Source organism: Notolepis coatsorum (genome assembly GCF_963971535.1).
Source record: "Notolepis coatsorum genome assembly, chromosome: 14".
In the NCBI taxonomy this organism is placed as follows: Eukaryota; Metazoa; Chordata; class Actinopteri; order Aulopiformes; family Paralepididae; genus Notolepis; species Notolepis coatsorum.
The window spans coordinates 9904051-9928938 of NC_140178.1; the positions used below are offsets into that span (position 1 = coordinate 9904051).

The 24888-nt window shown below is 40.6% G+C and overlaps 5 protein-coding genes across 5 annotated transcripts in view; 2 read left to right on the forward strand and 3 right to left on the reverse strand.

The window, feature by feature from the left end:
* LOC311241038 (histone H1-like) overlaps positions 1-24888 on the reverse strand; it is a gene marked incomplete at both ends in the record, with an annotated part of 359561 nt that overhangs the window by 165558 nt on the left and 169115 nt on the right. The window lies entirely within an intron of this gene.
* Positions 14520-14831, reverse strand: LOC311240110 (histone H4; the record flags this gene model as incomplete). Its single annotated transcript, XM_084328635.1, has 1 exon — positions 14520-14831. One exon carries the CDS (start codon positions 14829-14831, stop codon positions 14520-14522), a length of 312 nt encoding a protein of 103 aa, XP_084184761.1.
* LOC311239823 (histone H3.2) lies at positions 16752-17162 on the reverse strand (the record flags this gene model as incomplete). The annotated part of the gene is made up of 1 exon (XM_084328272.1): positions 16752-17162. The coding sequence occupies one exon, from the start codon at positions 17160-17162 to the stop codon at positions 16752-16754; it is 411 nt and encodes a 136-aa protein (XP_084184398.1).
* LOC311239824 (histone H2A-like) lies at positions 17460-17852 on the forward strand (the record flags this gene model as incomplete). Its single annotated transcript, XM_084328273.1, has 1 exon — positions 17460-17852. One exon carries the CDS (start codon positions 17460-17462, stop codon positions 17850-17852), a length of 393 nt encoding a protein of 130 aa, XP_084184399.1.
* LOC311240086 (histone H2B-like) lies at positions 21617-21991 on the forward strand (the record flags this gene model as incomplete). Its single annotated transcript, XM_084328613.1, has 1 exon — positions 21617-21991. The coding sequence occupies one exon, from the start codon at positions 21617-21619 to the stop codon at positions 21989-21991; it is 375 nt and encodes a 124-aa protein (XP_084184739.1).

Consider the following 24888-nt stretch of genomic DNA (forward strand, 5'->3'; position numbering starts at 1 on the left):
ACCGGTTGAGAGAGTGAACAGTTTCAAGTACCTCGGAGCCCACATATCCGAGGACTTGACATGGACCACACACATTGACAGTGTTGTGAAGAAGGCACGACAACGCCTCTACTTCCTCAGGCGCCTAAGGAAGTTCCAAGTCAGTCAGAAGATCCTTAGGAACTTCTACTCATGTACAATAGAGAGCATCCTGACCGGCAACATCACCTCCTGGTTTGGGAATAGCACTGCACAAGACCGTAGCAGACTACAAAGAGTGACACGTTCAGCCGAACGCACAATTGGAGGGGGGCTTCCCACCCTCCAGAACATTTACAACAAGCGGTGCAAGGGGAAGGCTAAGAGAATTATTAAGGACTCGAGCCACCCGAACAACTGCCTCTTTGAACTGCTGCGGTCAGGCAAGCGATACCGGAGTCTTAAGGCGAGCACAGAAAGACTCAGAAGAAGCTCCTATCCCCAGGCCATCAGGCTGCTAAACGAACAATAATCACTATGCAACAACCATCAAATGCACACAGCACACACACCCACACGCACACACTCACTCAAACAAACAACACACTGCAGCACCCACTCTCCACACTTTAGATCACACAAACACACTTACACTTTATATTTATTGATAAAGGATTTGCACTACAACTCGTACACCTACTGTGAATTGTACCTAAATTGCACCTCGTCCCATTTCTCCATTTCTGCCTTGCACTATATAGTATTGTATATTAGTACACTGCACAGTATTGTATATTGTATGGTAACTACGTCTATTCTGCATCGAACATTGTACATATGTCTAAACTGAACACTGTGACCTCATTTTTTTTACTTCTAATTTTACTATGTTATTTTATTTCATACTTATCTTGTCTTGCACAGTCTCTGGAGCGCAACAGTAAGAAGCATTTTGTATAAAAGTATTCTGTACTTCTGTATGACAACTATTAAAGAAACTTGAACTTGAAACTTGAAACATAGCTAAGAAACAATGGTAAACACTGAAAAAAGCCATTTATAAGATAGTTCCCCTTTAAGCACATGTATAGTCAATTGGTCCTGTTGTTCAGCCTCACAATGCTATTCGATAGTAAATGTGTTTATATGTCCCACCCTCTGGCCTCTGAAGTTGCTAATTTCTTTTTAATTTGGGCCTCACAGGGTTAACCTCTTAAGCCCGAGATATATAGTAAAAGTGTATATTTTCAGCATTACGTTTGTTTACCAATTATTTTAACTGTTATTAGTGAAATATAAGATTATAGAAATCTCAGGGCATTGAGTCGAAAACCGGCGCATATTGACAGGAGGAAGTGGCACAGCCAAAAGTGAGTGTAGTCTTTTGAAGGAAGAGACTCAGGGCTTTCAAATTTCTAAAAACTACCCTACCCAGCTCACACCAGCCCCTGTCAATCATCTGACTTCTGGATTTACTTTTTAATTTCTCTTATTTTTGGGGATTATCTCCCACAAACCTGAACGTTATTGCCATAAAACAGAACGCAGTTAGTTTCTCTACCTTTCTGTGAACGTCTTGCAAAAAACGGTGTTGCAATATGATGAAAAATGGTGGAGAAATTTACATTATAAAAAAGATGGCAGAATTCAGTACTGTATCTACAAAACCTTCTGTTTAATCATCTTCCCTTTATTCATTTGCTTAGATTTTTCAGGTCTGGTCAATTTTAGCATGGTGTTATTTACAGTCAAAGATAACATTTTTTTTAAATAGAATTGATATTCTCCTTTGGTTCATTACAATTTACTCAAGCTTAGTAACAGACACACTATTTCTGACACTGATCCATATATGTCCCTAGATTCAGATACCAAGAACATGCAAATGGACCATTTAAAAAAAAATTGTAAATGTTTATTCTACGTCCTTATGGAATGAGTGACATAAAAAAAAAAAAAGTACAAAAAAAAGTACAAAAAAAAAAAAAAAAAAGTAAAAAAAAATTAATTAAAAAAAAATGTATGGATGGAAGAGCCGCACATTGACGGGCAAAGAGCCGCATTGTATTTGTCCCCCGGCCCCACCCAATGGCCCCATGCACACACACACACACACACACACACACACACACACACCGAAGTAAAAATTAAAATTAAAATTAAAAATTTGAAGAAAAAAAATATTTGAAAAGAAATTAATATTATTTTTTTTTTTTTTTTTTTTTACTTCGATTTTTTTATAATGTTCGAAGCTTGTGCCATCGAACGAAGCTTCGAAGCTTCGAAGTATTTAATACAGCCCTAGAGCTCAATAACGTTATACCTCGGGTCGATGGTCTCTAACTACACCCCCTCAAGACCCCTTAGAAGTTCGTTCTACATCTTCTGGACGCCTCAGACCCACTCCTATCCAAGGTCATCAAAGAGAAGCAGGCTATTCTGTCCTCGCTCCACAATGGTGGAACAAACTTCCCAGTCTGGACAGCTTGGGCCTCACAGGGTTAACCTCTTAAGCCCGAGATATATAGTAAAAGTGTATATTTTCAGCATTACGTTTGTTTACCAATTATTTTAACTGTTATTAGTGAAATATAAGATTATAGAAATCTCAGGGCATTGAGTCGGAAACCGGCGCATATTGACAGGAGGAAGTGGCACAGCCAAAAGTGAGTGTAGTCTTTTGAAGGAAGAGACTCAGGGCTTTCAAATTTCTAAAAACTACCCTACCCAGCTCACACCAGCCCCTGTCAATCATCTGACTTCTGGATCTACTTTTTAATTTCTCTTATTTTTGGGGATTATCTCCCACAAACCTGAACGTTATTGCCATAAAACAGAACGCAGTTAGTTTCTCTACCTTTCTGTGAACGTCTTGCAAAAAACGGTGTTGCAATATGATGAAAAATGGTGGAGAAATTTACATTATAAAAAAGATGGCAGAATTCAGTACTGTATCTACAAAACCTTCTGTTTAATCATCTTCCCTTTATTCATTTGCTTAGATTTTTCAGGTCTGGTCAATTTTAGCATGGTGTTATTTACAGTCAAAGATAAAAAATGTTTTAAATAGAATTGATATTCTCCTTTGGTTCATTACAATTTACTCAAGCTTAGTAACAGACACACTATTTCTGACACTGATCCATATATGTCCCTAGATTCAGATACCAAGAACATGCAAATGGACCATTTAAAAAAAAATTGTAAATGTTTATTCTACGTCCTTATGGAATGAGTGACATAAAAAAAAAAAAATACAAAAAAAAGTACAAAAAAAAAAGAAAAAGTAAAAAAAAATTAATTAAAAAAAAAATGTATGGATGGAAGAGCCGCACATTGACGGGCAAAGAGCCGCATTGTATTTGTCCCCCGGCCCCACCCAATGGCCCCATGCACACACACACACACACACACACACACACACCGAAGTAAAAATTAAAATTAAAATTAAAAATTTGAAGAAAAAAAATATTTGAAAAGAAATTAATATTATTTTTTTTTTTTTTTTTTTTTACTTCGATTTTTTTATAATGTTCGAAGCTTGTGCCATCGAACGAAGCTTCGAAGCTTCGAAGTATTTAATACAGCCCTAGAGCTCAATAACGTTATACCTCGGGTCGATGGTCTCTAACTACACCCCCTCAAGACCCCTTAGAAGTTCGTTCTACATCTTCTGGACGCCTCAGACCCACTCCTATCCAAGGTCATCAAAGAGAAGCAGGCTATTCTGTCCTCGCTCCACAATGGTGGAACAAACTTCCCAGTCTGGACAGCTTGGGCCTCACAGGGTTAACCTCTTAAGCCCGAGATATATAGTAAAAGTGTATATTTTCAGCATTACGTTTGTTTACCAATTATTTTAACTGTTATTAGTGAAATATAAGATTATAGAAATCTCAGGGCATTGAGTCGGAAACCGGCGCATATTGACAGGAGGAAGTGGCACAGCCAAAAGTGAGTGTAGTCTTTTGAAGGAAGAGACTCAGGGCTTTCAAATTTCTAAAAACTACCCTACCCAGCTCACACCAGCCCCTGTCAATCATCTGACTTCTGGATCTACTTTTTAATTTCTCTTATTTTTGGGGATTATCTCCCACAAACCTGAACGTTATTGCCATAAAACAGAACGCAGTTAGTTTCTCTACCTTTCTGTGAACGTCTTGCAAAAAACGGTGTTGCAATATGATGAAAAATGGTGGAGAAATTTACATTATAAAAAAGATGGCAGAATTCAGTACTGTATCTACAAAACCTTCTGTTTAATCATCTTCCCTTTATTCATTTGCTTAGATTTTTCAGGTCTGGTCAATTTTAGCATGGTGTTATTTACAGTCAAAGATAAAAAATGTTTTAAATAGAATTGATATTCTCCTTTGGTTCATTACAATTTACTCAAGCTTAGTAACAGACACACTATTTCTGACACTGATCCATATATGTCCCTAGATTCAGATACCAAGAACATGCAAATGGACCATTTAAAAAAAAATTGTAAATGTTTATTCTACGTCCTTATGGAATGAGTGACATAAAAAAAAAAAAATACAAAAAAAAGTACAAAAAAAAAAGAAAAAGTAAAAAAAAATTAATTAAAAAAAAAATGTATGGATGGAAGAGCCGCACATTGACGGGCAAAGAGCCGCATTGTATTTGTCCCCCGGCCCCACCCAATGGCCCCATGCACACACACACACACACACACACACACACACACCGAAGTAAAAATTAAAATTAAAATTAAAAATTTGAAGAAAAAAAATATTTGAAAAGAAATTAATATTAATTTTTTTTTTTTTTTTTTTTACTTCGATTTTTTTATAATGTTCGAAGCTTGTGCCATCGAACGAAGCTTCGAAGCTTCGAAGTATTTAATACAGCCCTAGAGCTCAATAACGTTATACCTTGGGTCGATGGTCTCTAACTACACCCCCTCAAGACCCCTTAGAAGTTCGTTCTACATCTTCTGGACGCCTCAGACCCACTCCTATCCAAGGTCATCAAAGAGAAGCAGGCTATTCTGTCCTCGCTCCACAATGGTGGAACAAACTTCCCAGTCTGGACAGCTTGGGCCTCACAGGGTTAACCTCTTAAGCCCGAGATATATAGTAAAAGTGTATATTTTCAGCATTACGTTTGTTTACCAATTATTTTAACTGTTATTAGTGAAATATAAGATTATAGAAATCTCATGGCATTGAGTCGGAAACCGGCGCATATTGACAGGAGGAAGTGGCACAGCCAAAAGTGAGTGTAGTCTTTTGAAGGAAGAGACTCAGGGCTTTCAAATTTCTAAAAACTACCCTACCCAGCTCACACCAGCCCCTGTCAATCATCTGACTTCTGGATCTACTTTTTAATTTCTCTTATTTTTGGGGATTATCTCCCACAAACCTGAACGTTATTGCCATAAAACAGAACGCAGTTAGTTTCTCTACCTTTCTGTGAACGTCTTGCAAAAAACGGTGTTGCAATATGATGAAAAATGGTGGAGAAATTTACATTATAAAAAAGATGGCAGAATTCAGTACTGTATCTACAAAACCTTCTGTTTAATCATCTTCCCTTTATTCATTTGCTTAGATTTTTCAGGTCTGGTCAATTTTAGCATGGTGTTATTTACAGTCAAAGATAAAAAATGTTTTAAATAGAATTGATATTCTCCTTTGGTTCATTACAATTTACTCAAGCTTAGTAACAGACACACTATTTCTGACACTGATCCATATATGTCCCTAGATTCAGATACCAAGAACATGCAAATGGACCATTTAAAAAAAAATTGTAAATGTTTATTCTACGTCCTTATGGAATGAGTGAGATAAAAAAAAAAAAAAGCACAAAAAAAAAAAAAGTAAAAAAAAATTAATTAAAAATAAAATGTATGGATGGAAGAGCCGCACATTGACGGGCAAAGAGCCGCATTGTATTTGTCCCCCGGCCCCACCCAATGGCCCCATGCACACACACACACACACACACACACACACACACACACACACCGAAGTAAAAATTAAAATAAAAATTAAAAATTTGAAGAAAAAAAATATTTGAAAAGAAATTAATATTAATTTTTTTTTTTTTTTTTAAACTTCGATTTTTTTAATAATGTTCGAAGCTTGTGCCATCGAACGAAGCTTCGAAGCTTCGAAGTATTTAATACAGCCCTAGAGCTCAATAACGTTATACCTCGGGTCGATGGTCTCTAACTACACCCCCTCAAGACCCCTTAGAAGTTCGTTCTACATCTTCTGGACGCCTCAGACCCACTCCTATCCAAGGTCATCAAAGAGAAGCAGGCTATTCTGTCCTCGCTCCACAATGGTGGAACAAACTTCCCAGTCTGGACAGCTGAAACCCACCCAATTGTCTGCTAAAAACAACACTTCTTCAATCAATATCTGAATAATAAATAAATAAAAAAATACTAACATTCATACTGTCTTTTACCATTATGCACTCTGCTACTAAGGAATCGACCTTGCCTATATTACTACTACCTACTATGCACTAGGGTTGGGAACCAGAGGCCTCACGATACGATATTATCACGATACTTACAGTAAGTCACAATACGATAGTATTGCGATTCAAAATATTGTGATATATTGTGATTTATTACATTTTTTTCAACTGCAAAGTAAAACGTTGTCAACATGTTTTATCTAATAAAATAAAGTTTTCAGTGTGTTCATCTCACTTCAATCATTTTTATTGCAGCAAATGGGATTTTCTCAAGCAGACAGATGTCAACACTGTAATCTGTGTTGCATGTACCTGACAAACTTTGTATTACAGTCATATTCCAACTTAACTGAATGCACACGTGTGGACTACTGTACTATTACAGGTATTGAAATGAACAATGCAACTTCCTTATACAAAAAAAACATATATATATATATCAGTGCTTCTTGAGAGTCGGGACAAAACACTTTTTAAATATTATATTTTGAGAATACACACTATATTGACTAAATGTTTTTAAATCATTAAATGGCACAGCTCCTCCCTATCTGTCCGAGCTCTTGCACCGCCACACCCCCCACCGATCCCTCAGATCAGCTGACCAGCTGCTATTGGTGGTGCCCAGAACTAGGCTCAAGACTAGGGGAGACAGAGCTTTCTCCACCGCAGCGCCTAGATTGTGGAACAGCCTCCCCCTCAGCGTACGGACCGCCCAGACTGTGTAGGCTTTTAAATCACTTTTGAAAACCTACCTGTTCTCCTTGGCCTTCCCCCCCACTTAATCACCACTAGACCCCTGGCCCTTCTATCCTCTTTTTTTTACTGTGTCCTACCAGTTTTTATTACTTTCATTGCTTTATTATGTTTTTAATCTTATATCTTGCATCATATTATTTTGTTTTTATTACTTTCATTGCTTTACTATGTTTTTAATCTTATATCTTGCATCACATTATTTTGTTTTTTTATCAACTTGCTTGTGAAGCACTTTGGTGCCAGCTGCCGCTGCCTGGAAATGTGCTATATAAATAAAACTGACTTGACTTGACTTGATTAGAGTTATATATTCATGTAGAGAAAGGTCTGAGCTATTTAACCATGTAAAGGTGCGGGCTCTACATAGAAAAACATTTTCAACAAATTCACATGTTTCCCTTTGAAACTTGATTTGTGTTAACTCCGTCAGACACACAAAAAAGTATATAATTCTAATTATTCCAGTCCAACAAGAATCTGAAGTTCTGAAGTATGTTGTAATAGTGTTTAGTTACTCTGGTATGCAATAAAATATAATATATAAACCTCAGGTATAATTTCACACTATTCTGAAAACCCAGAGTTAGAAATATTAGCATTTTCAAACTTTGTTTTTAATTTTGATATGATAAAAAAAAGATCATTAAGTAAATAAGACACAAGAGGATGAAGATCTAATGCTACTTTATTACTTAAACAACATAAACTGAAGAAGGAATTTGTATTTTCCCCAAGATTAACAAAAATAAACATCTGACGGTGTTGACAATGATCTGACGGTGTTGACGAGAAACTGACGTAGTTGACAAAATTGGATTTGCATCTCTGCTAAATTTTTTAAACAGATGGAAGTGACAATAATAAGAACTAATAACTCCTTGTCTTATACTGAACATTTTGTTAACTCAATTGTAATAAACAACAAACTTTACATACACTGTTTCCAACTATTACAAAATGCACAGTTTCCAACAACAAAAACAGTAATGGAGAACAGGACCCCTTCTTCTCGTCCCTGTTTTCATCTACCTCCTCTACACCACTTACTGATCTCCACTTTCTCACCCTGCACTTCTCCTCTTCCTTTCCTTCTGCATTTCTGATTAGTTTCACTATGATGTCTTGAACTGGGCAGAAACAGACATCCTTCTTGCCACATTTGGGCTGAACCTTTTCTGTTGGACCATGGGGATGCAGAAATTCCACTTTCACATCTTGTTGCTCATTATCCACATCGATGGTCTTGGCTAGCCACCAGTGGTCATCATATACTACTGCTAACCAGTCTCCATTACTAAGGCTGCTAACAGTCGTTACTGTCACGGTACCCTCAGGACCTTTCAAAGGTTCTTCATCCAACTCCTCCATTATATCTTCCATCTCCATACCCTCTTCCATCTCATTTTCCATCTCCTCCCACAACATGGCCAGAGGTCTCTTCTTCCTTGCCCTCTGTGTATCACTCTGCTGTTCTCCTGGGTTGCCATGGTAATAGGAGGTAGCTGGGCAGAAGCACTGGCAATCCAACATCTCGCTGCAAAAACAGGATAGTTGTCTGTTGTGGATCCTGTCCTTATGTGCGATGATCTGGTGTATTTGTCTTGTTGAGGGAACCGGTTTGAGAGGATTCATGAGAAGTGTGTCGTATCTTTGCATGTCTTCTTCCTCAATGTGATACAGCTGAACACCATTCAGAATGTTTGAGACCTTTTTGAAGAATATGTGTCCATCCGTCACATCATTTCCTCTCGGGACCAGGTTGTCAGCTGTTCTTTTTACTGTTCCGCCAATGCCGTCTGGTGCGCCCTTACCATGATAAGTGGGGAAGAAGTTCCACGTTGTCCTTTCAAACCCCAGAAGAAAAAAGTTCTTCTTCACTTGCTGGAGAGCAACAAACTAATTGAAAACTGTCATCCAGTTTGTTTGTAACAAGGGCCTAAGACAATTATTCAATAAGCAGACCACAGCCTGCCCTGCCCATTCTCTAAAAGTCAGAAGTGTATTGTAATGCATGCTATTATATGCACACATCTGTGCAGATACAACTCTGAAATAACATTTAAATCCTTTACCATGTTCAAAAATGGTATAATAATAGCATATTATGAGGTTATTGATGGATTTGTCAACTCCGTCAGCTTACACGTCAACTCCGTCAGACACAAAATCTGATGGAGTTGATGTCTGACTGAGTTGACAAAAAGGCAGACATTTTCCCTCCAAGCATGTATTGTGCACTGCAGCTAGTTAGTTTTTTGGCAGTTGCTAGCTGTCTTAATAATCTCACTGAAACACTTGAATTCAATCCACTATTGTTTTTAAAAAGTATAATAACGGAGAGATGGTGTTGACATGTTCCAGCTGTGACCATAGGAATATTGACATTGTTTGTCTAAAATATCAAAAAGTATCAAATTTACCAGACCATGTGTGGTAGTGTTGCATTCACCACAGGCAGGGAAAGGAAAAGGGGTCCTCAGGGATAGAGCTGGCCATGCTATTGCCTGATTTAATTAGGTTTATGAAAAAGTCTGACGGAGTTGACATAAACTGAGGACACAACTTTGATAGGCAGATTTCTATGGAAAATATTATTTGAGTTTCATGGCATGCATTGTTTTATACATTTATAACCCTTATCCTTGATTTGATATGTATGTTTTCACAAGTGGAGAGGTTTTTCAAGCTTTTTTGGGCTCGTCAATAATGTGACCCTTGCTGAGGGCAAGAAAATTAACATGGGAGCTTCTAACCACAGATTATACATTTAAACAAATATCCCCCAAAAAAACAAATATATGTGCTAAAACATAACATCAGTATACACAATACCTTTAGATTGAACTTTGTGAGTATGTCAATCATTATTAATTTCTTTATTTTTTATATAAATTAGACTTTTCTATGTAGGACATGTTTTGTCCCGACTCTCAAGAATCAGTGATATATATATATATATATTAAATAAATAAATAAAATATCGCTACTTGGCGTCCTTGTATCGATACAGTATCACCATGCAAAGTATCGCGATACTACTACGTATCTATATTTTCCCCCACCACTACTATGCACTCAAGTCTGTAGCACTCAGGCTTGACACTGTTTGACGAACAATGTTACTTACCCTTAGCTTTCAGAGTTGTACCCTAGTCCCTGCTGACCTGTTGTACAGAACTTGTAAGTTGCTTTGGATAAAAGCATTCAGCTAAATGGCCAAATGACTAAATATAAACACATATATTAATATTTATCGCATTTGTCTGGGACATTGAAATCTTCCAGGGCATGAGGACCAGCACCAATCTTTTCTAGCGGAAATGCGTCTGTGACGCATAAGAAAACTCCCTGCAACGATCCGACACAGAACCGGACTCAAGCCACTAGGATGAGGAAGCAGTAACTAAAAAGGGCACCAGACCAGTGTACTTCTGTCACTCGGTCGTTGGTTTGGATACACAGTAAGAAATCTGACACCGACCAGAAAACTGTACGTCATCATTATGAGCCAAACGCATGGAAAGCAAAGGCAGAGAGCCCAGACCAGTTTGAAAGACTCTTTTGCAAGAGGCAGATAAAATAAAGGGAGAAAAGAGAAAGTGAGTTTAGTTATTAGAAAGTGGTCATGGGGCATGTGGGTATTGTATAGAAATGTTTTCATTGAACTTAATAGAAATCCATGATCTCCGATAGTCAGTGGCTGTGGTGTCTGAAAATGTAATGCAGGCTACTAGTAAAGCTATGCTGTGTCTTCAGACCTGTATATAACCCCTCTATATTTAAAAAAAAGCGGCACAATGTACAGATATATATACAGCCGTTTAAAGCCCAACAAAATTGTATTACTGGTTAGAATGTAGTGGACTTGTGTTCCAATTAACTGGACCACAACAAAAAGGCATCGTAACCCTAGTTATTCTACCTTGACAGGGCTTTCAGTTTGAGATGCGCGATGGATTCGTGTTCGTCTTGTTAAGCCTGGGAAGAGAAGTAGCCTAATTATGAGAGATGGCTATTAGATCTGATAATATTATTATTTAAATTGTTTTTATTGTTTTTTTTTAAGGTTCAACAACATTATATACATACATACAACAAACATACATACAATACATGACTACATATAACCACACAATACCAAAAAAAATGAAGTAAACTAAAAGAGAAAAAGAATAATAAAAGAAAATTGCATCGTTCTTATACAGGTTGTCACTTGCCATACAGAAATTGCCTATCTAATAAATCACCGTCTTATGCCTATTGCCTAAGAATCCTCAGCCATTTTTAGATTATTTTAATCTAAAATTCCTGGCTGCCAAACTTGGACAAATGTCTGGGTAGAGCCCCTGGTGGAGTATTTAAGTCCCTCAAGTTTTAGGTGTGCCATCACATCTTCGACCCAGCGTCGATGTGATGGAGGAATGGCTGACTTCCAGTTAAGGAAAATAAGGCGTCTAGCCAACAAAGAGGAAAAGGCCACAGCATCTGATTGAGCGACAGATACCCTAATTTCGCCAGGGAGCACTCCAAAGACTGCAACCAAGTGGTTAGGGCTGATCTCCCTGTCACACATGAAGGACAAGGTTTCAAAAACAGAAGGCCAGAATTGGGATAGTGATGGGCATGACCAGAACATATGGCAGAGAGTGGCTGGTTCACATTCCTTTACAGCTGTGGGCAGGCCCAGACTGGCCATCGGGAGCACCGGGAGTTTTCCCAGTGGCCTGGCCTGCACAGATTTAAAAAAAAAATTATATAAATAAAAAAAAAATTAAAAATTTTTTTTTATTATTCTATTTTTTTTTTTTTTTTTTTTTGCCAGGCCATTGTTTCTAGTTGTGGCGGCGGCGCAGCGCGATAGTTAGATAACCTAGGTGGTTGGGGGAACAACCAGGATTTCACTGTCTGCGACAGAGTTGGAGAACTATCTGACTCTCTCCCTCACGCGGACACACACACACAATGGACCCGTGCTGCCGCTTGTGATTGGTGGAGGCGGGACCAGGCGATACAACTGATTGACAGCGGAGGCGGCGAATGGAATGGCAGACGGCACTCGGATGCAGAATAACAGCCAGGCAGTGAGCCAGGTAGTGAGGGACTCGGGAGAGATTTTTTTTTTTTATTACATTGGATGCCATTTTGTCACAGGAGAGATTTGCCTCTAGGATGGAACCTAGGTATGTAATTTCATCTTTCCTTGTGACAATATTGTCACGCACTGTAACTGAGAAGCCGTCGGCCTTGCTGAGTTTGTTATTTGAACAGAAGAGAATGGACTGTTTTACCCAGGTGTAATGATAGTTTGTTGTCAGCGTGCTAGGTGCAGATTTTGCCTAGTTCCGAGCTGAGTTTTTTTTTTTTTTACAACATACATGACTTTATGACATAGGGACATACATGACATACAGGTATATATTGCTGTTACATTTGTGACATATACGATATGCAAATATACAGTACTATTACCCAGAGAATTATTAGTTATTTAGAGACTTATTATGTTACCCAGAGACTTATTAGAGGCTTATTATGTATCCAAAAATGTACCGGACTACGACATAACATTAGACGTTTTTATTGCATGCTCAACCAGTGCACAACCACACACCAACGCAACTGACGTTACCACAACACTTGACGGTATTTCACAGCCCTGTCGTAAGAAGACCACTGTGCCATTAAAGGTTGTAAGAATCCAAGCGTCTGGTCGGAGGGCGTCTATACTTTCCACAAGCAAGTTGTCCTTCCGCGTTGCTCTGATAGGCCACTGACCGCCCCTGCCTACGCTAGTTTTGCCCCCACGCCGGTATGAGCGTAATAATAATGAGCAGCGTTAATAATGCGAGAGCGAGCCTCGTAGAAATAATAATAATATGCGAGAGCGAGCCTCGCACACACGCACGCTGAAATGGGTATCGTAGAACATGACATATTAGCATGACATCTGATTTATTAATGCCAATACTAAAGATTAGGGACAAACACACGCAATTGGCACAAGTGTAAATCATGGATTAGTCACTCAGTTTTAACATCGGCCCGCGTAGCTCAACTCGTTCGTCAGCTGGCTGTGGAGCCTATGGTCACAAGCTCAAATCACTCTTAGTTCAATTGAAATAACGTATTGTATTGTTTTCATCTCTCTATATTAACGTGATTCCATCAACACATTAACAACACCCTTAGCTGTTATAACTATGTACTAAAATGTACCTCTGCTTTGGCTTGGCTGAATAGCAGTGATTGTCCATCTTAGTTAATATAGCGATGCACGGCGGTAGCGAGTTAGGCATTAGTTAGAGTTAGTTGATAGTTAGTTGCTAGTTAGGGCGGCGGTAGCAGTATGCATATTGATGCACGGCGTATATTGATGCACAGGCGGTAGCGCTGCGTATATTGATGCACGGGCGGTAGCGAGTTAGTTGATAGTTAGAGTTAGTTGATAGTTAGTAGTATATTGATGAGTGTAGGTATTAATAAATCAGATGTCATGCTAATATGTCATGTTCTACGATACCCATTTCAGCGTGCATTGCGATACCCATTTCAGCGTGCGTTATTATAATTTCTACGAGGCTCGCTCTCGCATTATTATTTCTACGCTGCTCAATATTACGCTCATACCAGTGTGGGGGCAAAAAACTAGCATAGGTCAGTGGCCAATCAGAGCAACACGGAAGGACAACCTGCTTGTGGAAAGTATAGACGCGGTCGGAGGTGTTCCTGTTTGCAATAATCCCCAGCATGCATTGCACGTGTATAATACATTAAATATAAATGTAACTTTATTTTCAACAAACAGCCTTTCATTATAAAGATATACATTGCATGTTGACACAGCTTGTCAGATTGAGGTTAAACTGTCTCCGAACGAGCGACAAAATGAAACAAAAGTGTCCTTTCTATCTATTTAAGTTCTATAGCAGTGACTTCCCCAATAGTATCCAGCTGCAGATCCCAGAACCACCACAGTAGCGGCGCTTAGAGGCCCCGGCGGTTAGAGACCCCGGCGGTTACAGACCCCTCGCTTCCATTGGCTGATTTGGGTCACGTGACCGTCCCACCCAATGGCTGAATTGGAGTGTTGCACTGCGGGCATTGGCTGATTTGGGTCACGTTGCACTGCGGAATCTTTCCTAGAAGGTGGTTTTAGTAGTGTATATATTGTTTTTATCTTTATATGCCTCACTTGCGTCTCACACTATATTGATTAAATAAAGTACAAAATAATCTAAAGGCCCAGGCACGTATGAGGAAACAGAATCTGCTCGTTCTATGAATCATGTGGGTGGCTCTGAAAAGAGCCTTTGGGTTTTTGATACAACGCAGTGAGCAGTTTAGCCGCCGAAGCCGTACAGAGTGCGTCCCTGTCTCTTCAGAGCATAGACCACATCCATGGCGGTCACGGTCTTCCTCTTGGCGTGCTCGGTGTAGGTGACGGCATCACGGATCACGTTCTCCAGGAAGACCTTCAACACACCGCGGGTCTCCTCGTAGATCAGACCAGAGATACGCTTCACTCCACCACGGCGAGCCAGACGACGGATAGCGGGTTTGGTGATTCCCTGGATGTTATCACGGAGCACTTTGCGGTGACGCTTAGCGCCTCCTTTTCCCAGTCCCTTTCCTCCTTTACCTCTGCCACTCATTTTCACGAATAGATGATGATCGAATGTCTCAGTTGGCCAAACCCATGCGTATTTCAAGTTTATTTGAGGACGTTGTTGAGGCCAACGAGCGCCAAGACAAAGTGTGGGGGGAGGGTTTGAGGTTTGGCCAATAGGGTTCCTCTGCAAGTTTGTCTTCTTGGCCCCAACATATTATACAACATTGATTGATTGATTGAAAATTGTATTAACAGATTGCAGAATGGGTACAATACAATACACAATTGTTAAGGGGATGCAGACCAGAGAAAGACGTTCTTCTTGTTTACTGGACTGATCCAGTGGATGGAGAATTCATTCTTTTTTATATCGGGTCATAACTCCAAAACAGTGCCATAGGTTTTTATACTTGATGTAATAGATTAGATTCAAATGTAGTCATACAACAAGTACAGTACAATACAAATAAATGTGGCATACAACCAGAGTGCAAATGTAACAGTAAAGTGCAATAGTAATATACAGGTGATTAAACTGGGTACAATATATATATATATATATATATATATATATATATATATATATATATATATATATATATATATATATATATATATATATATATATATATATATATATATATATATATATAATAAGTACTACTGAATAATAGTGCTATTCAGATGTACAGCGTTGTAGTATTAATATGTACAGTGATATAGGTACAAAGACACTATAGTAGTAATAAGTCATCAGTATGTATATTGAACTAGGTGCACAAAATAAGTGCAAGTCACAGTATGATCATAAATGCATGCATTAGTACAAAATGTCTAGAAACTGAGAACCAGCAGTTGCCCTTAGATTCATAGACTGGCATCTTTGGGTAAACTATGTAGATTAATGAATTGATTGAAAATTGTATTAACAGATTGCAGAATGGGTACAATACAGTATGGCTCAATACACACAATTGTTAAGGGGATGCAGACCAGACAAAGACTTTCTTCTTGTTTACATCAGGGTCCCCCATTTTCAATTCATCATAACATTTATGACATACAGATATACAGTACTGTTACATCCAGACATTTATGACATACAAGAACAAGAATGAAAGACGAACTTACCCTCCCCATCTCCCTTTTTCCTTTCTATAATTTATTTTTAAATGACTAATCAATAAAGTAGTTTTAAGTCGTGATGAAGAGGAATCATCAGAAGTGGAAACATTTGCTTCCCCACTCCGACCCTGGCCTCCTGAACCTGTCCAAACCAGGTCTGTGATGAGGGGTGGAGGAGGGCTGGTAGCACTGACCTGACCCAACAGGTGACACATTTGGAGCAATGTATGGCTCTTATCACAGAGTTACAGCTCATTGGGTGTGTTTGTTTGTAAAATTGTGCTCTGAATAATGTATTTCCCTTGCCTGGCTCCACTTCAGAGTATTATACTAACACGGAAACCTGCACACAACCAACTGGAACTACATTGCTCCAAAAATTATAAATATCTGTAAAATAGCAACTGAATGAATGTTAAATACGTGGAAATAAATGTACAAGGACGGCATGATTGATATTTTCTTCTGAGTGATGTGTCAACGTTTGAGTCTGTTAATGACATTATGAATGAAGCCCCTCAAACTAGGTCAGCATGTATGTTGTTTACACTGCCTTTATATTAAATGTTTACTTCTCCACTGTAATGTGACATATGCAGTATACTACCTGTACCCCCCCCCCCCCCCCTCCTGCTATGACGAACGTCCCGAAGGGGATCAATAAAGGAATATATTATTATGCTATTTGTTCTGCTTTAGCCCTATGAAGCCAGCAAGATATGCTAGTCTAAATCTTTTAAATGTTGAAATAATGAGTTAATGGAATGCACTTTTCATGATTACGGTGGCGGCTCTTAAAAGAGCCTTTGGGTTATGAAAGTAGGAAAACAAAGCAGATTTAAGCGCGCTCTCCACGGATGCGGCGGGCCAGCTGGATGTCTTTGGGCATGATGGTCACCCTCTTGGCGTGGATGGCGCACAGGTTGGTGTCCTCAAACAGACCGACCAGGTAAGCCTCACTGGCCTCCTGAAGAGCCATGACAGCAGAGCTCTGGAAGCGCAGGTCGGTCTTGAAGTCCTGGGCGATTTCTCTGACCAGGCGCTGGAAAGGCAACTTGCGGATCAGCAACTCGGTGGACTTCTGGTAACGACGGATCTCTCTCAGCGCCACGGTACCGGGCCTGTAACGATGTGGCTTCTTCACGCCGCCGGTAGCCGGTGCGCTCTTACGGGCAGCCTTGGTGGCGAGCTGCTTCCTTGGGGCTTTGCCACCGGTGGACTTACGAGCGGTCTGCTTAGTTCTAGCCATTATGAGAAACTATGTTTTCTTCTTCACTCGAACAAGTATAATACGCTGCTGTGTCGAAACTCTGGCCTTATATTACTAACGCGGAGGCGCAGTCGTTTCTGATTGGTCTCCACTCTGGGAGCTCGTTATTCCGCCTACATCTCCACACGAGGATTGGAGGACTCGTCTTTTGGAAAAACCGCCAAGAAAACGTCTTTCCTGATTGGGTGAGAAAACACAAGCCCGAAGATAAAAGGCGATTCTCCAACTCACATTTATTTTCTAACTTGTTTTCTTTAGTTAAACAGAATAATAAACATGTCTGGAAGAGGAAAGACCGGAGGAAAGGTGAAGGCTAAGTCCAAGACTCGCTCCTCTCGCGCCGGGCTTCAGTTCCCCGTGGGTCGTGTCCACAGACTGCTGCGTAAAGGCAACTATGCGCATCGTGTTGGAGCCGGTGCCCCGGTTTATCTGGCGGCTGTGCTCGAGTACCTGACCGCTGAGATCCTGGAGTTGGCTGGAAACGCTGCCCGTGACAACAAGAAGAGTCGTATTATCCCCCGTCACCTGCAGCTGGCCGTGCGTAACGACGAGGAGCTCAACAGACTGCTGGGAGGAGTGACCATCGCTCAGGGTGGTGTGCTGCCCAACATCCAGGCTGTACTTCTGCCCAAGAAGACTGAGAAGGCTGCTAAGCCTGCCAAGAAGTAAATTATTTAGCCTCTTCGACAAACCCCACAAAGGCTCTTTTCAGAGCCACCCACCTCTTCTTGAAAAAGCAATATTTCCGTTTGTCAAAATACAATTTTTTGTTTAACTTACGTTGTCTCGCTACCTCGGACATAAATGTAAGACTATAAACACGTAATGCATAACATTTGACCGTGTACAGTGCCGTTTAGAAGTAATGTTTAGTGTGTTTGTCTGCAGTGTTTTTGTCCCTGTTTTGAAGGCTTAACGATATAATGTAAAATTATAAATGGCATGTCATAGCGGTCAAGTGATGATTAATTTGGACTGAGAAACATAAAATAGTAAGGTTTATATATACAGATTACAGCATTCACGAACATAAATTGACATGACAGCAATTTGTGTATTTCCACAATTGTTGGGGCTCAACTGAAGCGGTGCGACTCGTTCAGACCATTTTCTTTACCTGCCAATGTTGCTGGTCTGGATCACTAATCACATTATAAATAAATGGGTAGAACTACTAGTAGTGTTTTGTAGCCGTGCCTGTTTCATATAAATAGTGGGGGTCCATAAAAGAGCCTTTTGTTTGACAATGTTCCACTTGTTCTGTATACTATAATGGTTGCTTGTGTAGATATTTAATGTGAGGTAGTGGGAAACATAATTATGTGCCAACATATGATCCAAACCAGTCTGAATAAATAAAATTACAATAATGTCCTGTGTGTCTACTAATGGGCCATCACCCGTAGTCATTCCAATAGTGTCATAGCGGTAATTTACGCACGGACATAAATGCACCATAAATGATAGCAATTTATGTATTTCCACAATAAAGGGCTCAACTCGTTGCGGTAAAGTATCTGCGTTAGTAGGACCCACTAATAAAACCGGTCTTAATAACAATCAACATTCTCCAATTAAGAACCTATATCTGATCTATATTTTATATTCGTTTTTTTGTGGTATATTCTCCATATTTATATTATTATAAAGTTGCGTTTGCTTTGTTGCCGTGCTGGAAGTAACTCGTGGAAATCAACCATCCCATAAATACTAAGTTATATACTTCGTTCGATAAGCCGCCTTCACTTCCACACACACTAGAGTACAATAATTGCTTTTCATGAAAGTGGTGGGTGGCTCTTAAAAGAGCCTTTTGTTGAATTAAAGACAACGTTCTGTTCAAACGCTTATCTCTTCTTGGGAGCTGCCCGCTTAGCTGCTATGGGCTTGGCAGCCTTCTTAGCTGGGGCCTTCTTGGGCGCAGCGGGCTTTTTCACCTTCTTTGGGCTCTTGGCTGCTACCTTCTTGGGACTCTTGGCTGCTACCTTCTTGGGACTCTTGGCCGCTACCTTCTTGGGACTCTTGGCCGCTACCTTCTTGACTTTCTTGGGAGACTTCTTGGCGGCAACAGGCTTCTTAGTCGCTGCCTTCGCGGGCTTTTTGGCCAGGACAGGTTTCTTGGCTGCTGGCTTCTTGGCTTTCGGAGCAGCTTTCTTTGCGGGCTTTTTGGCTTTAACCTCAGCCTTGTTGATCTTGAAAGAGCCGGAGGCTCCGGTACCCTTGACCTGAACCAGGGTTCCCTTTGTCACCAGACTCTTGACAGCCGTCTTAACGCGGGCCTTGTTCTTGTCCACGTCATAGCCGCCGGCAGCCAGAGCCTTCTTCACGGCAGCCAGAGACACACCGCTCCTCTCTTTAGAAGCAGACACTGCCTCGACGACCAGGTCACTGACGCTGGGACCTGCCTTCTTGGGTCTGGGAGCTGCCTTCTTCTTAGCGGCCTTAGCCGGAGCGGCGGGAGCTGGAGCTGGAGCGACTTCTGCCATCTTCTCTCGTTCTGTCTCAGATTCAACACAAGTAGAATTATGATATTGAAGCTCAGTCAGAGGGCTGGTCTTAAACACTACATGAGAGCCATGTAGACTCAACCCACCCTGTCCTCCTCTGTGCTGCCAAACTGCTCTGCCGCTTGTGTTTTCTCCTCGCCAAAAAAGAGCTCAAATACACAACTATGAATATTGCAGGAATTTAACGCCAAATGGGTCAGCAAGCAGAAATATGTGCCATCATAATTAAACCATTTGGAGACCCCTGGTGTGTTTGTGGACGCTTCAAACCACCAATGTGCGCCTTCACCATGGTGCGCAGCTATACCTTTCTCTGTTATTTATGTCTCACAATTCTTTAGATTGCATTATAATCCGACATAATCTCGTTTTCCAGCGAGCCGAGCTACCTGACTAGAGACTGGGAGCAAGAATAGTAATCTGGGGTGACGCGTTTTGTTTTAAATGGATGCTTTTCCGGTGTTGGTAAACACACTGTTGCTGGTGGCCTGTAGCGTGGGTCACCTCGACTTCGTATGAGGGATGATCACCACCTTAGATCAGTGGAAGGTTTCACGTGGCCTATATTAATTACAACTAACATTTAATTAATTAATGTTGCAAAACATTTCATAACTCACACAAGAAACGTAGCTACATTTTCCTTTTGGGGGGGGGGACTAGTTTGCTGTGTACTTTAAACTGCTGCATGCTTGTTGACAATACATGCTTTTTGGGAATTGCTGATCTGCTGTGTTTTCTGATTAATGTCTGCTACACTGAACACTTAGCACAATAAATAATAACTGCATTGGTCTATTTTAATTATATTTCAATCGTTTAAATAGACATAGTAGATTCATAATGAATCATCATATCACCAAACATAAACGCACCATATCAACATGTTCTGCATTTCCACAAAAGAGGCCTTGCACGGAATGTTTGTGTAGTAAAGGCAATGGAATGGTTGCTATATGTATAAATTATATGTATAGATTATCATATCAACACATAGTGTTGTGTCTTATTACTGAATGTTATAAAGAAGTCACAACAGAACAGTAATATCATGCTTTTCAGCAGTGTTTACCGACTACCACTGCACACAAATTAGGCATTTTCTTTTGAAAGTGGTTACCAACGGTTACAGGCAGCCATACTGGAAGAAACAGAACAACACAGACATTACAGTTTGTGTTTAGCCTATAGGTCAGATATACAGGCCTCTATTGTTAGGGCTCAACTCATTGTGAAGTAAAGTATCTTAGAATGTGGTGCAGTAGGCTGCCAGCTACATTTTTGATACATTCAGAAGAAATAGCTCAAGGAATGAAACATACTATATGTTGTCAGAGTCATACTTGTATTATTATCTTGTACCACAGTGAGGTACCGATACATGTAGCTCATGGTGAGACCATGCCGGTCTGTGTCATCTGTTTATATAACCCAAACAAGAGGAAACCTGCTGATGGAGACGACTCAGCACCATCAGAAAACTCTCACCTTATAACTGTATACTGGCATGTTCATGATTAAAAGTTATGCCAAATACATGTAAAAAGGATTATGCAACTGTATGTACAGACAGATGTGTATGAAGGTGTGTGTGTGTATATATATTGTAAGTCAACGAGTGACAGATGTCACCAAGAGAGCTATCAAGATGCACAAAATCATTGTCTTGGAAAAATGCAGTTTCATGTCGATTATAGCTTGGCTTAATATCAAGTGTGGCTATGGAGTTTTGCTAAGAGAATAATGGTTGGGTTATTATGGTTTTGCGCGCAAATAGTTTCCTGTGCGCGGGAAATGTGCGACAAAGCCTCTCAACCAATCGTATACAAGAAGCCACGCAGCTGTATTTGCACAATTTGACCTATAAAGAGGCAGCAGTGCGCTTCTCTTTCCACATTCGTTGTTGTTTAGTCCCGACCGATCATCATGCCTGAGCCAGCCAAGCCAGCGCCCAAGAAGGGCTCCAAGAAAGCCGTCACCAAGACAACCGCCAAGGGAGGCAAGAAGCGCAGAAAGTCTAGGAAGGAGAGTTATGCCATTTATATTTACAAGGTGCTGAAGCAGGTCCATCCTGACACCGGCGTTTCCTCCAAGGCCATGGGGATCATGAACTCCTTCGTTAACGACATCTTTGAGCGCATCGCCGGAGAAGCCTCTAAACTGGCTCTCTACAACAAGCGTAGGACCATCACCTCCAGGGAGATCCAGACCGCCGTCCGCCTGCTGCTCCCCGGTGAACTGGCCAAGCATGCAGTGTCCGAGGGAACCAAGGCTGTGACCAAGTACACCAGCTCCAAGTAAACCTTCCTGTCCATCAAACCCGTATTCACCCAAAGGCTCTTTTCAGAGCCACCCACTCTGTTTTGAGAGAGTTATCCCAATGACCACAAGGTCAGGTGATGAATGAATAAACATCCCTATGTATAAATTGTTCTGTTTTTCCTGGACCATGTCTAGGATGCTGCCTGTCATGTTGGGTTTCACCACCAGATGGAGGAAGTGCTCTACTAGGTGGAACAAGAGCCTCTAATAGATTTTCAGATTGGAGAAGTTTGAATTTAGGATTTAACTGATTTTGGAAGGGAAATTGAGTTTGTTAGGTTAAAGGTCACGGTTGGGTTGAGGGTTAGAGTTAAAGCAGGTTTGAGGGTTCTAGTTGGCTCCACATGCAGCTGTTTGCTATGGGCCTTTAATGGCATCTATAACTTCTGGTTACACACACTCTTGGAGAGTTAACAGTAACAACCAAAAGTTACAAAGAGTGACCATCGCACACAAAATAAATACATATGTCAAACCTGATTTATGATAAACTGGTATGTCACTCAGACTGGTACATTTAGAATTAATAGCTGCAAGTTTAATTTGTAAATTCATATTGAAATGCATTTTACTTAACTTTACAGCATTATTAAAAAACGTGATATGATGTTAGGAGTCATCAGCAGCCCTCATAATTATGTATATATTATCTGTTAGGATCTCTTTTTAACAGTACTGTATATTTGCATATCTTGTATGTCATGATACATATCTGTATGTTGTGTATGTCATAAATGTCATGAATTGAAAATGGGGGACCCTGATGTAAACAAGACGAAAGTCTTTCTCTGGTCTGCATCCCCTTAACAATTGTGTGTATTGAGCCCATTCTGCAATCTGTTAATACAATTTTCAATCAATCAACCCTCCCTCTTGAAACCAGCCATTCAGAATAGACCTGTCGCTAAACCACGCCCCAAATAGAATTTGTCCAATCATATCACAGTGAAAATCCTTGCATTAACAGAAAAGCCATTTGTGGGGCGCATCAAACCAAACGTCTGTGATCGAAACCACTGTGAAGAGTTCAGTTTCTATGTTTATTATCTAGCTAATATCTGATGGTGAAACGCTGTGCGTGGGGTACCTGTAATTCAGACACCAGGTACCCTGAACGACTGGATGGAGGAGTATATTTTGTACTCTTTCAGAAGCCCAAAAGAAAACTCGACAAATGCAAGTGTGTGTCGTCGACCACATACACAACTGAATGTGAAGACCATTTCCAAGGACACTTATGTTTGCTCAAAGGCAGGGCCGCCTCAGGGGGTGTGCGAGCAGTGCGGTCGCACAGGGCCTCGCGGGAAGGGGGGCCTCGCAAAAAATAAAAAAAAATAAAAAAAAAATCGTTTTTTTTTTTTTTTTTTTTTTTTTTTTTTTTTTTTTCCGAAGCCCCCCTTCCCGCGAGGCCCTTTTTCATCACAGACCTAAAATCTAGTTTTGCTTATATGCTTATATATTTCACATTAGACACGTTTGTAGAATGTGTCTGACTTGTTCCTGGGTCTGCAGACATACTCACTATTGGAGCTCTGGGGCTCTGCAGCAGACATACTATTGGTTTCAACGAAGGGAGTGGTTACTTACATCATGTGTAGTACGCCGGCGCCGGCGCGCGTCAGCTGCGTTTGACTATTTCGCGCGTGCAGCTTTTGACTATTATGCTTAGTTATGCCAGCCAAGATGAAGAGGTCGGTCATTATCAGTCGGTCGGTCACCAAGGAACGTTGACGAAAGGCCTCTCGCTGGCGGGACAAATGGCCGGAGCCTTGTCATGGTGCAGTCGGGATATAGCCATGATGATGTCGGCTAGTAGCTAGCTTAGCTAACCTAGAGACAGCACATGCAGCCAAGATGAAGAGGATGGTCGTTTGGCAGATGAACTTTGTCAACTCCACGCGGTTGTCTCCATCCTCTTGGACGTTTGGTGAGTTTTTAACCTATTCTATTAACTCTATTCTATTCCCACCGTGGACATCTCTCTCTCTCTCTCTCTCTCTCTCTCTCTCTCTGGAGCTAAACTGGCCGACTAGCTGTTGTAGTACTACTAGTAGCTAACGGTGTGTGGCCTGGTGTCAGCACCTGTATGTAGCCGCATAGCTTGCTTCTGCGTTAGCTAATGGTTAGCGATAGCCTGGTTGAGCTAACTGTTAGCCAGTTAGCTGTTTAGCTACGACGTTAGCTGCCGGCTGCGCTCGGCTGGGAACGTTCGTTTGATGCTATCAGTTAGCCTAGAGACTAGTTAGCTGTTAACTTGTGCTACGACCATTGACATTAGCCGTGAGAATAGCAGGGGGTTCTGGCACTCTGACTACGACATCATCTTTGACAGAAGATGTAGTCGGGCCTGCACCATGACAAGGCTCTGGCCATAGCTTATTTTTGTCCCGCCAGCGAGAGGCCTTTCGTCAACGTGGAGACCTGTGTTGCGGCCTTTCGCCCTGCGTTCCTTGGTGCAGGTAAGATTAATGAAAATGTCATGACATTACCCCACTCTTCCTTCCTTCCCCTCCCGAATGTTTTGTTAATAACGATGTTTTTTTCCAGGCAAAACATATGTTACTTCACAACATTTGGAGATACGACATGTGCTGTGTGTGAATTCATTGTCTTGGTCATTTGTGTAGCTTGGGTAGCGTTGGGCCGTTGGCCAAAGCTGTGTGTGGCCTGGTGTCAGTAGCCTACCTGGCTAGCCTTTAGCTGATGTCGGCCAAATGGCTCCTTGCTGCTTTGTTTTCTCTGGTATAGACCCTCTTCTCTTTGGATTTAAGTGTTGATCTTTGTCCTTTTGGATCTATGTATTCATGTTGCCTTTGTGAAGTTATCTTTTCCTTCTGTTTTGTTCTTTCATTAAAAGTTGAATATCCTTTAGGGGG